At 35.4% G+C, this 15404-nt stretch overlaps 1 protein-coding gene across 1 annotated transcript; it reads left to right on the top strand.

The window, feature by feature from the left end:
- Nucleotides 1-47: 47 nt before the first annotated feature.
- LOC112558497 (eukaryotic peptide chain release factor GTP-binding subunit ERF3A-like) lies at nt 48-15307 on the top strand. The gene is made up of 15 exons (XM_025228967.1): nt 48-304; nt 494-574; nt 989-1156; nt 2355-2388; nt 2808-2885; nt 3168-3348; nt 3511-3665; nt 5569-5715; nt 6899-6992; nt 7158-7238; nt 7450-7551; nt 8393-8464; nt 8869-8958; nt 9199-9370; nt 10638-15307. The coding sequence occupies exons 1-15, from the start codon at nt 82-84 to the stop codon at nt 10679-10681; spliced, it is 1722 nt and encodes a 573-aa protein (XP_025084752.1). The 5' UTR covers nt 48-81; the 3' UTR covers nt 10682-15307.
- The last annotated feature ends 97 nt before the right edge of the window (nt 15308-15404 follow it).

Here is a 15404-nt window from a genome sequence, read left to right as displayed (position 1 = left end):
GTCACTTAGGGAAAATCTAACACGCGGTGGACACTGAGGCGGTTGAGGAAAAACGCATATTTCCGAGCCCACCTAAGCAGCATGGCCTCCCAGAATAACGAAGAAAGTGTTCCTGAATCGTGGGACGATCCTTCTGGAGGCATTGGAGATTCCGCTGCTCAGCTTGCTAAGGACATTTCTTCCAAGCTAAATGTGAATGCCCCAGTATTCATGCCAGGCCAAAATGTGTTTGCCCCTGCATTCGTTCCTTTACAGGTTCCAGATGAGGAGGTGCCCGATTCAGCAGAGCTTCCAAATGTTGAAGGTGTGTATGAAGATGTGTCTGATAACAGAATAACAAGATTTAGCTTAAGTCTTAAAGTGTTATTGAATAGTTTACCTCTTATAACTTGATATGACGTTTAATATCTAGTTGCACCATAAGACCATAAGCTTGTCAAGAAAAAGTGACCAGTTTACGGAAACAGTTCAATCTTGTATTTTTATATTTCAGAGGGATCTGTTAATTTGGAATTGGATGGATCAGGAGAACCAGTAGAATCTACACCTTTGTCACAACCAAACAATCAGACTGGTAATGCTTTACTTCAATGCTTTTATGTCTGAACCCAAACCAAAACATTCCAGGTTGTGTTTTGTAATATCAGCAGATAAGGTTGTTTTCAACATTTTGTGTTAGCGATGTAAGTACTGTTTATTTTACACTTATGACTTATTGCTTATATCATTCTAAAGTCTTGTTAGCTGGTGGAGATATCACAGTAACGAATACTGAAGGATTCAATTGTAAAATTATAAATAATGCTCTACACCAGTAATATTTCTGTTTCATTGAATCCTACAATTTGATTAAGCATAAAGGTAAAAGGGAAGTGGTATCTGAAATTAAAACTTGCACAGGCACCAGAAATGTAATGGACTAGAATAACATTCTTACTGAATATAGAATATATAGTCCTGAAATCATTTAGCAATTTTACGTTTCCAGAAGATGATACTGAAACATGGGACCAACAGGATGAAGAGGGCCAGGAGGAGCCCCAACTGGAAGAGGGTTTGGAGGATGAAGATGAGATACCCAAACCTAAGAAACCTTCAGAAGCAGCCAACAAAGTTAGGAAAGACCATGTCAATGTAGTCTTCATTGGACATGTTGGTAAGAACAATAAAATTAGTTAGAATAAGTTTTAAGAAGGGCTGGTAATCGTGCTGATCCCTCATTTGGGAGAGTGGATAGCCTAGTGATAAGAGCAATAGTAATTGAGGACCCAACCTTAATGCCATATGTATTTTTGTTTACTGGTATGCCACCTACCATCAAGCTTTTTTGTAAGGTGACCAGACGTCCCGCATTTGGCGGGACAGTCCCACTTTTGACCTCGTGTCCCGCCTGCTCATCGGGCAGGACGCCCAATGTCCCGCTTTTTGGCTTTCTGGCAAGTCCATCAAATGTCCCGGTTGTCTTTAAAAATCACTTTTTTCGGCGTTTTTTGACGGTGACGACACCATCATCGGCACGTGTCCCGCTTTCGCCCCCGAAACGTCTGGTCACCTTATTTTTTGGCAATGAATTAGTCTTCTTTGCTAGAAAAGCAGTTGTGTAACAAAATTTTCCTAAAATCATAGGGACTTTTCACAACTAAAAATCATTATATAGTTGTATAATCACATGTATTTTGATTAGTTCTGTGCACACACATATATGCGTGTGTACATGTTTGTGTCCATGTGTGTGCATGATTGCATTGCTGTGTTCCTCCTCAAACAACCTTACTTTTAGCCTTACAAATTTCTCCCCTTTTAGTATATAATATTATGTAATATAATCACTGATTCGCTTACCACTTAAATCCAAACTTAAGATGTATTTTTTCAGAATGTAGACTTCACTGTGACTATGTCCTGACCATGAGCATGCATTACATGTCTGTATTTACGTTATGTATAAGTAGGTGTGTTTCATGCAAATATGGGTGCCTTGTTGTTAGTGATTCTGTTTAGATGAATTGTTCTGTATTTCACTTCTGTAAAGCGCTGTGAGCAAGTAATTGGAAAAGCACTATAAAAATGTTCATTATTAGTATGATATGAAATTGCACTTTAACAGAGATACGTTTTACTATCTTAAAATTCTGTATGATTCTTTAATGTTGTTTTAAAACTAAGCTAAAAATGCAAAAAAAAGAAAATAGATAGGTAAGAAAGTAAGAAAGAGCTGTCTTGTGTGTCTTAAGACAAACATTTTTTGTTTGATATTCATGTTTTGCTACACTTTTGAAGCTCTTTTCAATATATATCTATATGTTTATATAATGATTATTATATGATTATCTGAAGCATTTTTTTTTATGCAGATGCTGGAAAATCAACAATTGGTGGTCACCTTTTGTAAGTGAATTAGAGAGTGCAGTGAAAAAAGTTGTTTTAATGTGCTTGAGCAATTCTTAAATTTTGTGAAACCTCTATTGTGGCTAGCTTTTTATAGATATATTTCTAAAAGTGCAGCCTTAGAACTTCTGCTGTAAAAAATAGGATTCTTTTTTAGAGTGTGGTTTAACTTTTTAATAAACATTTAATATACAGGCTGGGAGGAGACATGCTATATACTTGCACTGTTTTCAATTACTCCAACTTGCATTCTGGTAAAATGGAGGTAAATTAGTAATGTGAATTGAATGCTATTGGGCCTTCTCTGACCAATATGGTTACAATCTATTTTTCTAGACTGATGTCTTATGCTAATTGTTCCATAATTTTTATAAGATTTATGTTGAAATTCTTGACTAGAATACTTTTGTTTTTTAAAGATACCTTACAGGAATGGTAGATAAACGCACACTTGAAAAATATGAGCGAGAAGCAAAAGAAAAGAATAGAGAAAGTTGGTGAGTAACACTTGTGGTTTCCCTCAGATTTGTTCTCCGCCATTACCTTTAGTATTTAATATATTCCACTGAACGAAGACAGACTAAATTTTCTTTCTGCTTGTGAAAAAGTACGTAAAAAATATTTATAGTTGAATTTGCTTCATGCAATTCTAATGTACATCGCTAGTTTCCAAAAAGTACTGCTCACTTGTAAGTAATGCATAAGAACTGCATTTTGCTAGGGAGTGATTTGTAGCAATGTTTAGAACTTGTCCACTTCTGCATCCTTGCATTTTGAAGGTATCTTTCATGGGCACTGGACACAAACTTAGAAGAGCGCGAGAAAGGCAAGACAGTGGAGGTTGGTCGAGCATTTTTTGAGACTGATAAGAAGCACTTCACAATCTTGGATGCTCCAGGTCACAAGAGCTTTGTGCCTAACATGATTGGTGGTGCCTCCCAGGCCGACTTGGCAATATTGGTAGGTACCTTGCTACTGCAACTAATAGATATGAAATATTTGCTTAAAATATTGTTAGCTTGTTGAGATAAAATGTCACCGCAGTTAAAGTTAAGATTCATTCCATTAGAGATTGTCCTTTTTCACGTGATCCTATCACATAAAGCAGAATATTTTTGACAGGTCATCTCTGCACGCAAGGGAGAATTTGAAACTGGGTTTGAGCGTGGTGGCCAGACAAGAGAGCATGCAATGTTGGTGAAAACAGCTGGAGTGAGGCATCTTATTGTTCTGATCAACAAAATGGATGACCCCACAGTAGAATGGGATCTTGAGCGGTATGGTTCCTCTTACTCATAAGTTTATAATCTTAATTTGGGTAGAGAATTCACTGGTCCATCAGAGACTTTATTTTCAGGAATATGTTCACTTATCCAGACTTATTTGCGCTTACAGGTTAGCCATAATCATTACAGGAATCCTTAGTATTACAGGAATAAAAGGAAAGGCTAAAAATTTTTTTTTTGAACAGTTGGTGTTTTTTTATTTGCCTGCTTCTTTTTTGACATCTTCAGCTTATTTCTTGTATTTGGATAACCTTCAAAGTGACTAGCTGTTATCCACTTACTAGCTCTGAACTTTGCTGCAGAAAATTGTTGAAGCATTAGAATTTGCATCCTGAAGAGTTCAAATAAATTGTGAAGGGGAATGCTGTGAATTAGGGTCTGTAATTGTTTATAAAAGTTCTGCCTCCTTCCCATCACCCTAGACCAGGGGTCTCAAACACGCGGCCCGCGGGCCGAATGCGGCCCGCGAAACATTTTTGTGCGGCCCTCGGCCACGTCCGCGGTGTATATGTATGTTGTGCTTGGTGATTAATTCCCGCAGTGAAAATTACCCCCGTTATTAGTGACAGAGACAACGTCAACTTATTTTAATAAACTAAACTGCCTGTGCATGTAATAAACTACACTAAATGTAATTAATAATTATAAAAACTTTATTTTAGCATTTAACTGCAGTGACAGTAGTGTTCGTAAAATTTAATGAAAAAACATTTTCTTTTCGTGGTGCGGCCCGCTGACTGGCTGTTACTTTCCACTGTGGCCCACATGCTAATATGAGTTTGAGACCCCTGCCCTAGACCTAATCAAAGGCTGATGAACAGGCCCATGAAGAGGGCAGGGGTGTTATACGGGCGAGGTTAGAAAGGGTGTAAAAAATCCAGCATTATGTTTGGGATGGTCAAAGCAAGGTTTCATTGAGATTAGCTATTTTGTATTGTGTTCTGTTGTACATCAAATATGTAGAGAGAAAACAGTGAAACTGCTTTTGTTTGAGGGGACCTGCATGTCATTTTTCGGAATTCTAAAATGATCTCAGAATTGTTGTAGAAATAAAACAACAGCAGTGATAAAATACAATGCAGCATAAAGAATTCAGCTTGAAAACTAAAAAACTCACCTTTTAGTTTGTTTATTCTATGATTAATGAATCAAAATTACAGCATTTTTGGGGTGATTACAGGTTGGTTGTACTAAGGGTGAACAAGTCTGATTATCATAGCAATGGGCAAAGCAAATAGACTACTTTTTAACTGTCATCTCCACTTTTTTCATTTAGCTTTATTTTTTTTTTCTGTAGCTTTGGCAAGTTTAATTCTGTTTCATATTTTCTTATGTTTTTTTTTTTTTCTTTATACCTAGAAAAATCACCTCACAATTTCTTTCCAGTTGTGGCATCTCTTTATAGGGCTGGACTAGCTTACCCTAATAGTCTCATTTTCATGGTATAAAATACCACCACTCAGAAATTAAAATTCAGAGTTTTCTGTTCCTAGTTTGTCCGTAATAACAGATTAAGTAGGCTTAACATGCTTTACAAAAGCACAATGTACATAGATGTACAAAACAGTGTACATTCATAGACCCTGACATAAATATGCAGACAGAACAACTTGAGAAGATCTCAGTTAAAGCAAGGTGAAAATAAATGTTAGTTCATGCTAACCTTTGAAGCTGTATTATGAGTGAACTTAAGAAGGGAACTTGTCAATTCTTTTCAGATCATTATGCTGTGTGATGATCAGACCTGTTTGTTTTCTTTCGGATTCATCTGGTCAAAACGACTTTTTGTTAGACTTCAGATTTGTTTCCTGACAGCAAATGAACATTGAGATTTTGTATAATCTTGATTGTCAAGTGATGGTGATGTATATGAAAAGACTTGGTGCTGTTTCAGATACAATGAGTGCAAAGATAAACTCATGCCATATTTAAGAAAATGTGGATTTAACCCCAAGACAGACATCTACTTCATGCCATGTTCTGGTTTAACAGGATCTTTTCTTCGCACTGTCCCAGATGAATCTGTATGTCCTTGGTACCGGTAAGCCAGAGACCACTTTGTTGGCTGATTCTAGTGTTTATAATGTGGCCTTTAACACATTTGTTACTGGAAAGCATATTGCGAAAAGCTGTATTAATTACACACTAAAATGTGTTGTGTTAAAACACAAACCCCAAATAAAAACTATATTTCATACACTTTTTAAAGAGTATTTCCTTAGCTAATATTGTACTCTGCAAGCAATTTTTGTTGTTGTTGTTGTTGTTGTTGTTGTTGTTGTTGTTGTTTATTTTTTTGTAGTTAATCCGATTGAAAGAGGTAGGCGACTTGAACCAATAGCTATCATTCTAAAGTTCGACCACAATGCATACATTTCTGATAGTTATTCTCATTCAACATATACAGTATGTTTAATACATTTTCTTCTTAGAAGTGTTTATAGAAACAAATATAATTATTTTGTTGTCATTTTTTTGGTTTCATAAATCCGCATGAAAATGAGCAGCCAATAGCCATCTCTATTAGGAAAAAATGCATACACATTTTCCATCTTTAAAATTGAGCAAAATACCAGATGCATAATTTAGTTGTTAAAGGAAGGGAATTTATTACAAAATAATAACTCAGGGGAAGCAAGGATCTCCTTTTTTCTTTTGTCAGTAATATTTTGTACAGCCCAATTGAGCAAAGAGTTGCAGTAATCAAGCCTAGAAAGAACAAACGTGTAGACAAGAGTGAGTAGCATGTGTAGAGAGAATGTGATGGAGTTGACCTTACGTAACTGATAATAGGTAGACTGACAGACAGCTGTAAGTTGTTTATCAAGGGTCATGTCTGCAGTGACAATAAATCACAATAACCCTGATGGATGACGTATAGATAATGTTAGTGTCGCCCACCTTGACATGCTTGGGTAGATTGACAAGCTAAGGTTGATTTCTTGTTCTCAAGCATAAAGAGGTCTTCCTTTTTATTATTGTCGAGTTAAAGTTTGTTTTTCACCATCCAGTCTTTGACATTGCCAATACAGGTGTTTTTAGTCTTCCCCATAATTCAGTAGGTAACCACTGCACAAAAATGGAGGATTATGTTGATCCTCACTTTCTGGGCAACAGGGTGATCAAGAGAAAGCTTTTAGAGGTATTTATCTGCTGTTCAGCTGTATGCATCAAAATGAGTTAGTTGCCTCACCTTAAACATTGCATTATCTGTGGTGTTTAAGAGGTCCATCTCTGCTTGACTACCTTGATCAGCTGCCACCATTGAACAGAGACAAAGATGCTCCAGTGAGGGTGCCTGTAGTTGATCGATACAAGGTGAGTTGTACAATTTAAATTTTCGGTTATGCGTGCTACATTTTAATTGTATTTTTAAATATATATGTATTGAATATTTTCAATTTCTTATCAATCTGTTGCTGTTAAATGAAAAAAAAAGTTACAAGGAATTGTTTCTAATAAATGCTTCCTTTCTTTTTGCAGGACATGGGCACCATTATGTTGGGCAAAATAGAATCAGGTGTTGTTCAGGTGAATCAGAAGTTGACTCTGATGCCAAACAAAGTGAGTCTTTATAATTGAAAATACCTATGACCTTTATGTCTATTATGCTATTGCAAGTCACATTGTTGTGGGTTCTGTAGGAAAGAGGATAATGGGGCAATTGTTTGTACTCCTAAAATTTTGATGCAAACCTTATCTTTTGTTCAGTTTATTGCAAAGAAACATTGTTGGTCTCGTGTCTAGAATTAGTCTTCTCTATTCTTGATTGCAGGCAACAGTAAGAGTTATGTCATTGATAACAGATGAAGACGAGAGTGAAGATGCCTATCCAGGAGAAAATGTCAAGATTAAGGTCACTGGAGTAGAAGAAGAGGTAGACTTTTTTTGGAAGCAGAACTGACTAGAGAATTTAGAGAGAAAACTTCTGACATGTCTTTGGGTGTCAATACATATGCACTGAAACAGTCGGTGCAAGTACTTTAGCACCATGTCTATGCTCTAACCCTTGTCCATAAAATGCAAGGAGTTTTCAGGTCCCAGTAAATATAACTAAGGCTTTTAGATGTTATGTTAAAATTGATAGGTTCTTTTAGAACCCATTTCAGATTGTTGGGGCTTTCTAGTTTTCCCCTGTAAGAAAAAAAGCCTTAAAACAAATGCACAGAGTCACCTTTCTTTGAACCATCAACGGCTGTTGCTTTATTTGGTAATTTCCATTTAAATTTTGAAACAGTGTTATTTGATTGCTCCGCACCTCTAGCAATAAGTATTTCAGTTCTCATGGATGAAAATCTGCTGATAATCTTCTTTTCCATTCACTATGCAATGCAGTAAAAATTTGCTTGATGTAGAAATAATACATTTTAATAAAATAAAAAAATCTGAAAAAAATACAGGTATGACAAAGGCATAACAATATAGCGTTCAGTTGCATTGCAAGTAATAAAGTGTGGCAGCTTGTGACAACTTTATCAATCTAAATAGTTAAAATTCTTTGCTCGTGTGATAAGATTTCAATTTTAAAATAGCGGTTAAAACCAAATAGTTACTGCAGTTAAAAAGAACATATGAATGATTTGTTTTATTTTGGCAGTTTAGTCAATATGCAAGAGCATTTTTTTCTAAATTTTTTATGTAATGAATTGTTCAGTTACCAAAATTTTCAAGATCGCCTCATTTTATTTCTGAAAGCAATTTTTCATATATTTGTGTAGGACGTCTCGCCCGGATTTGTGCTATGCTCTCCAGAAAATGTTTGCCACACTGGTCGGATGTTTGATGCACAGGTAATGTGATGATGCACATTGGGTCAGTAAAGTGCATATGAATTAAAATAATGAAAAATTCTATTCTAGTTTGTTATCTTTACCAGAAAGGAAATGCAGTAGAATTATATGATCCTGCTAGAAGCTATCCCAATGTAAACGTATCCCTGCACAGTTCTAATGTCTGTATGTCTGTGAAGGGTTATATATATATCAATATGGATCTTGAGAACCGAAAGGGACGGATGTTTGTTTCAGATTTGGGGAAATAGTATTTTGCACTGAGCTTTGCCCAGTATATACATATATATTGCACCATGCTACAAAAAAAAAAAATCGCAAAACAACTTACGGTGATCTTATAGTAGAAGATTAGAAGTAGTTCTTTGCAGTAATCATGTACATTTTCTTTTCTTCTTTTTCAGATTGTGATTCTGGAGCACAAATCCATTATATGTGCAGGTTACAGTTGTGTCTTACACATTCATTCTTGTGCAGAAGAGGTTACCATTAAGGTGAGTCACAGCTAAAGGACAAGTGAAAAAAATTGAGTTAATTTGCAGAAATGTTTATTCAGACCTTGTCAATATCTGTTATGTCTTAACAGCTTTAACTTGAATGTTTGATTGTAAGAATGTTCTTAATCTAGACTCATTTGCAGTAAGGCTGTTCAGAGGTCATCATAAATTTAAAGCATTGCGTTCGCAATGTTACAAAGTTAAAATAACGTCCATGTTTAACTTTCAAATCTTTAGGCATTAATTTGCTTGATTGACAAGAAGACTGGTGAGAAGACTTCAGTTCGACCAAGGTTCATCAAACAGGATCAGGTTGGAGTGGCTCGCTTGGAAGTAACTGGTGGTATGATTTGCTTGGAGACTTTCAAAGATTTTCCACAGATGGGTCGATTCACATTGCGAGATGAAGGTTTGTCTTCATTGAGACACCAAAAGTGTTTTTTATATTGCAAAACCTTTTCTTTCCCTCTGTTTGAGATACATTTTTGGTCACATTGTTGCTAATGCCCTGGCATAGTTTTATCATCATGTAAAGAATGAAAATAATAATCATATTTGTTCAGCAATATTTGTTCCCCTTCATCAGCCAAGCATAAGGCCCTGTACAATATATACACATGCACAATTAAAGAGGGACGACTTACAAAAGCATGTGAGCACAGTAAGTCTTCTCATGCATGCACACGCAACCACCCACACCTTTCCTTTACCATCCCACATGCTCAAACATGCATGTAGGATGATTGCAAGAAGGTACGAGCACAAGCTGTGGTGGTGCTCACATTGATGCAAATGGATCAACACACAGTCATCACAGCAACAACTGTCATTGAAAATAAAAACTGTCAAATATTGTAAAACTTTAGGAATAACAACTGTCAGTAGAAGCAGAGGAATACTCATGGTGTCCAGAACATCTGCAATAATCGTCAGAAGTGGGCAGACGTGCAGCAAAGACAATGCTGATTAATGTCACGAATGGTGACCATAGTTTTTTTCTTAAGTGTAAAAATCCAAAATGGAAAATATTTAGCATAGAAAAATCTAGGTACATATTTGCAGCAAGATATGTAAGCCTGTCTTAAGATCTTGCACACAGGAACAAAGGCCAAACTCAGCTAGCCAGGCAGTTGAACTCTTGAGCTGCTTAGCACCATCTAACTCTATGTCATCAAATGTTACAGTAGAACTATGTAGTGGCATATTTTCAAGATAACCTTTCAGAAAGTCCCATCAGTATAATTAAATGTGGATCCATCATCACTGCATGTCTGAGAGCCTTTTGTTTTTTTCAAACATCAGACTGATGGTAGATCACAGTTGCCATGGTGAAGAAGTAAAGAAAAGATGTTACATTACATTAGGGTTATCTTCCATCTGATATGCACAAACAAAGCAGCTTGACAGGATAACAATGAAGATCACAACAAAAATCTCAGACCAAACCCATGGACAGTAAAACCAAAAGTAATGCCTTAAAACATAAAAAGGCAGAGAACCAATAGTAATTATGGAAACTTATAATGTGCAGAATCACAACCAAGATAGATCACACTCTCTAAGACTCAAGCCATTAAGGCACAAGGACATCCTCTGAAAATCTTTGCCGAAAACTTTATCGTTTGCTATGTTACCTGAATTAAGATTTTAATTTTTTCCTTTTTGATATTTTTCAGGAAAAACAATAGCCATTGGCAAGGTGTTGAAAATTATTGAGTAAATGATTCTTGGAGTGTGAATTTACTACCTTTGGATAACACCCATGGCGGCCTGGAAGAGTTATGATGCAACGTCGGAGAGTACGTATCATGCAATGTCTGCTTGCTTGTTACCATATCTATGACACCAACACTGATATGGAGATTGCAGTGCTGGAGAGGTCCTTGCTTCAGAATGTTATGGCATTTTTTTTTTAATTCTTCGCTGAGCCAGAGGTAAAGTTTCCAAAATGGCCATTTGTCGTCGGGGACGTTGTGCATACAAGTGCGCTCACAAACACATACATTATATACACACTGTCACAGACTAACAGTACAAAAGCCTTCTGTGTGTGGAAGCATATCTGGTGCACTTGAGAGTTGTTCACCACCTGTTTTACTCCCCTCATGTTACCTGGATGCTTCCTTTTCTTCGCATATTTGCAAATATTTGACAGTGTTTGCTAATTTACAGGCACATGGTATGTGCAGTAGAGTGAAGTGTTTCCAGGATTACATTGGGGCATAACTGGTTTTGCTTTCAAGTGGACTCCTGGCCAAATTTGTAAAAAAAAAAAAATTGTTTTGATTTTTGGTCACACCAAGTTGATTAGGTGACTAGCATCATTTTGAAATGGTTCCAGTTTGTATGTCTGATTAAATCCAAGGCAATATAGTGGTAATTACAACAGCTCAGACTTGCTGGAGTCTGTGAAGAAGGGTTTAAGGAAATATGATTTTTGTTTTCACCTTATTGCAAGTTTTACAGAGGTTGAGATTAGAATGTTCCCAATTGCGAATGTGATAATAAGAGATTTTAAATATTAATGGAGGACTCCTCTTCCCTGTATGAAATTCTGTTTTTGTCTGTCTTGCTGGTCTGTAGTTATTCATCTTAAGGTATGGGTCAAAACTTAACTGTGCTGTACATAATTGAGTGTTACACAAATACCATGTTTATTATTGTTTCATGCACTTCAAAGAAATAAGGAAATATAAACTAGAGACATCACTCAGCTGTATTTTTTTCAAGCACTTGGATAAAGCAGTTAGTTTGTACATATCTAAGTTGTTTAACTGCACACCTAGTCATAGAGAATAGCCTGCCTCACTCTCAGGGTAGACAAGAGAAAAGGAAAGTGACATGGTTGTGATGCTCATGGAGTTCACAGACAGAAGCTCTCAAACGTTAGTCTTGAAGACACCTCTATCATTACATGCTTTGTGGGACAAGTAAATCCACACAAATTTCTCGAATCCTGATTTTATTACTCCCCTTTTTATTAAATGTTTGCTTTTGGCTCTTAAATTGGCAGCCTGCTGTTGCCTGTATACAAAAACATATGTCTGACCTTTTAGTTTTATAACTTCAGAGATGAGTAGTTTAAATACGTGATCTCCATTTCACCAGCAATTTTCTGTAAGCCCTGCATTCCACACTACAAGGGATATAATCATTCTATTTTATGGTAGCACTCAGAGATTGTTTTTATTAAGAAGTGTGTATGACATTTGTGTACGTTTTTAATTTACTGTAAAGTGGTACTTAGGCTTATTGGGTGGCTTTATTAGTGTGGAGCATGTTTAGATGCTTGCTGTGGCCCTATGCTCCTCAAAGAGGAGCAAGGACTAATGTTTAGATGTTTCTGGTTTTTTTTTTCTCCCATCAGAAAATATTACAGATGCTGAATGAAGTTTTTTTTCATTCCATATTAGCCATACAGTAAAAAGCCATACAGCTGCGTGGAGAAATTTCTTCTCTGACATTCATAAGGTACTTGTGTCACAATCACATAAGACTTGTAAGAATGATATGATTAAATGTGGAATTTGAAAACCTGTGAAATCTAGATATTTCTAACTAAAGTAAATAATCAGACTAAATGTTTAGTTTAAAGTTGCTGACCCACATTCTCATGAAAAAACTAAGCTTCTTTTACATTATCCAATGTGTATTTTTTATAAAACTAGAACTCAACCATAACTTAGGCCCTTTACTCTGTGCTGAGAGGACTAAAAGATATATAAAAGATTGACCAAATATACCCCCACTCCAGACCTTTGAAAGTGTTTAAACTAAAGTGTGGATAAAGAAGTTTCTAATCCTGTAACGAGCTTATAGCTTGGCCTATATTTGACAGCACTTATTTATAATAGTCAGGCTACTGTTTTTGGCTGAGGGATAAGATGTCATGACTACCTGAAATCATGTTCACAAACAAAAAAAGGTGTATTTATAGTAATTTCTTTAAAAAATTAACCTTGCCATCATTAATGCACAGTTGAATTGTTGCTGATTAACCATTATTTTGTTTGATGTAGTTATAGACATAAAGTTGTAGATTTATTTGTCAGTAAATATGCCATTGAGCATATCATAAGCACCAAGGTAAAGAATACAATAAAAATGATGCCTGTTTTCCGGTAGGATAACTTAAAGCAGCTTTAGGTTTGTTTTGTTTTTTTCTTTGGTGGTGTTTTGGCATAAATTGTAGATTCAGTTTTTACCCCTACTTGGACGTAAACTCTTTGCTAACTTGTTTATAGTATTGATCTGCCAATAACCTGCTGAAGGCAAGACTGTTTAAAGTTTGTTTTGCATTTGACGTCTTGGTGCTGGATATTTGAATCTTTGAGCTATTTTTCACATGATGTATCACTTTGTGAATTTGCAAGTTACACTTTGGATTTTCAGAAGTGAGCTTTACAGTCTTTTGGAATGAAGGAAGAAGTCTTGATGCTTCTGCACATTTAGTTAATACTAAGAACTCTGTCCAAAGAGCAGGTAGTAAGTGCATAAAGTCAAAAGCATTTTGGTGCTTCCTTAATGGAGTTTCATGAATGTTGAACAGTTTTCAAGACTTAGCTTTGAGTGCCTTTTTATGTCTTTTGAATGGGAGTTTCCTATGATGGGAGTTGAGTAGATTTTGTGTTTTTTTGAATGTTGTTACCTGCTTAAACTGCGTTATAATACAGTAATTGGGTAGCATCTGTAGTAATAGATTGCTTTTGTGAAATGTCAACTCTAAAAAATTGCATTGGTCACTGAATTTTTTTTTTGTTTGGTTCCTTTTTTTATGCTGATAAGGAATTGTGTTTGGTGATAGAAGATGCTGCTTAAATCTTATGCAAAGGTAAACATTGTTCTTGATCTAATACACTTTAAACAAAAGATGGAAAGACTTGTACTTATAATTAGCAGGCTTAAAATTTAGAGCTTAAAGTATCAATAATTTTTTTTAATGTGTTTATGCCTCTGTATAAAAATAAATCAGTTTAATAATAAAAAAATAATATTAAATAAAAATAAATAGATATTTAGAGGCCAAAATCTACGTTATGATGGAGGGAAAATGGCCTTGACCCAAAAGAGGTAGGTGAGAACCACATGGTGCTCTGACTATCCAAGTGATCAGGCCTTGCTAATTGCTTCTATCTGGCCTAACAAGTAATTTTTCCTGCAAGATTGTGGAAGTTTGGCCTATGATGCAGCACTTTGAGAGGTCATATAAACAGTCAATATGTACCTATTCGACTAAACATTGCACAAGTATTGCAATAAAGTTATACAGTGTTTTTTCATAACAGCTGTTTGCAACTTGATACACTTTTGCATGTGTAATAAATTCAATAGGTGAAATCTATTGCAATGTTAAAATACCTGGGTTCAGAGATGTAGAACTGTTCGAACTGAACAAGAACTGTAATTGCATGTCTTTATGTGCTATATTTTAGATGACAATCTTCTCCACCATCTTTAAAAACAAAAATGGACCTTCTCCCTATAATTTAGAAAATATCCAGTTTTCTGTGTGTGTTTCTGTGACAACACACCAAATTATTCTTTAAATCTGCAGGAGAACAGCTGTGTGCCTTTCAAAAAATCATAATGCATGCTTTGCTTAATTACTTTTTAAAAAAGCTGATATTAACATAGCTTTGAGTGTCAACCCATCAAAGAAAAATCAGCATATTAAATTTAATTTTTCAAAAATTCTTGACTGGTCTCAAAAGCAGTTTTGAAATAGATTTCAGCACATCGCAATATTATCATTTTATGAATATATTTCGAAGCAGAGATCATATGCTGGATTCTGTAAAACTTTGCCTGTGGACTATTTTTCTTATTTTCTCCACACAGTGCTGCATTAGAATGAACCTGGGCCCTTGAATCGTTAAACATTATCGTAAAAGCCAAGCTTTAGATCGAGGTGGATGTACAAGAGTGTCTAGATTTATACAAGGAGAGAACAGAAGAATAAGAACTCCTGTTTATGTAGTGTAACCGACATAATTTATCAGCATTGTGACATACCAAAATCCAGAAGCTGAATTAGTTATATTATTACTTGAATAAATCAGTTACACAAGATTATATTACATGTTTTTTGGTGAACTTTGAAAGGCCATAATCATTTAAGTTGTTAGGATGAGAAATGTCAAAATTGTTTACATTAACTTGTAATGTATATGATAAACATTCTTTATTTTAATATTATTCAACATTGAGACTCCAGATCCTACAGCCTAAATCCATGGATTGAGGATCTGCAAGGAATGGTCTCATTCAGTGACATGGGGGGTGAGATCCTCACAACACAGTGTGAATGAAAATGATGAATAAAATATGTAGCATGTCTACAAACCTATCTGTTTAATGTTTGTTTTCTTAAATTGTGTGTAGAAGCTAGATTGTGCTTGATTTATAACAAACATGAACAAATAACAAAATAAATTTTTAGGGAT

The sequence above is a fragment of the Pomacea canaliculata genome, linkage group LG1 (genome assembly GCF_003073045.1).
Source record: "Pomacea canaliculata isolate SZHN2017 linkage group LG1, ASM307304v1, whole genome shotgun sequence".
In the NCBI taxonomy this organism is placed as follows: Eukaryota; Metazoa; Mollusca; class Gastropoda; order Architaenioglossa; family Ampullariidae; genus Pomacea; species Pomacea canaliculata.
This window is presented reverse-complemented; position numbering and strand designations above follow the sequence as displayed.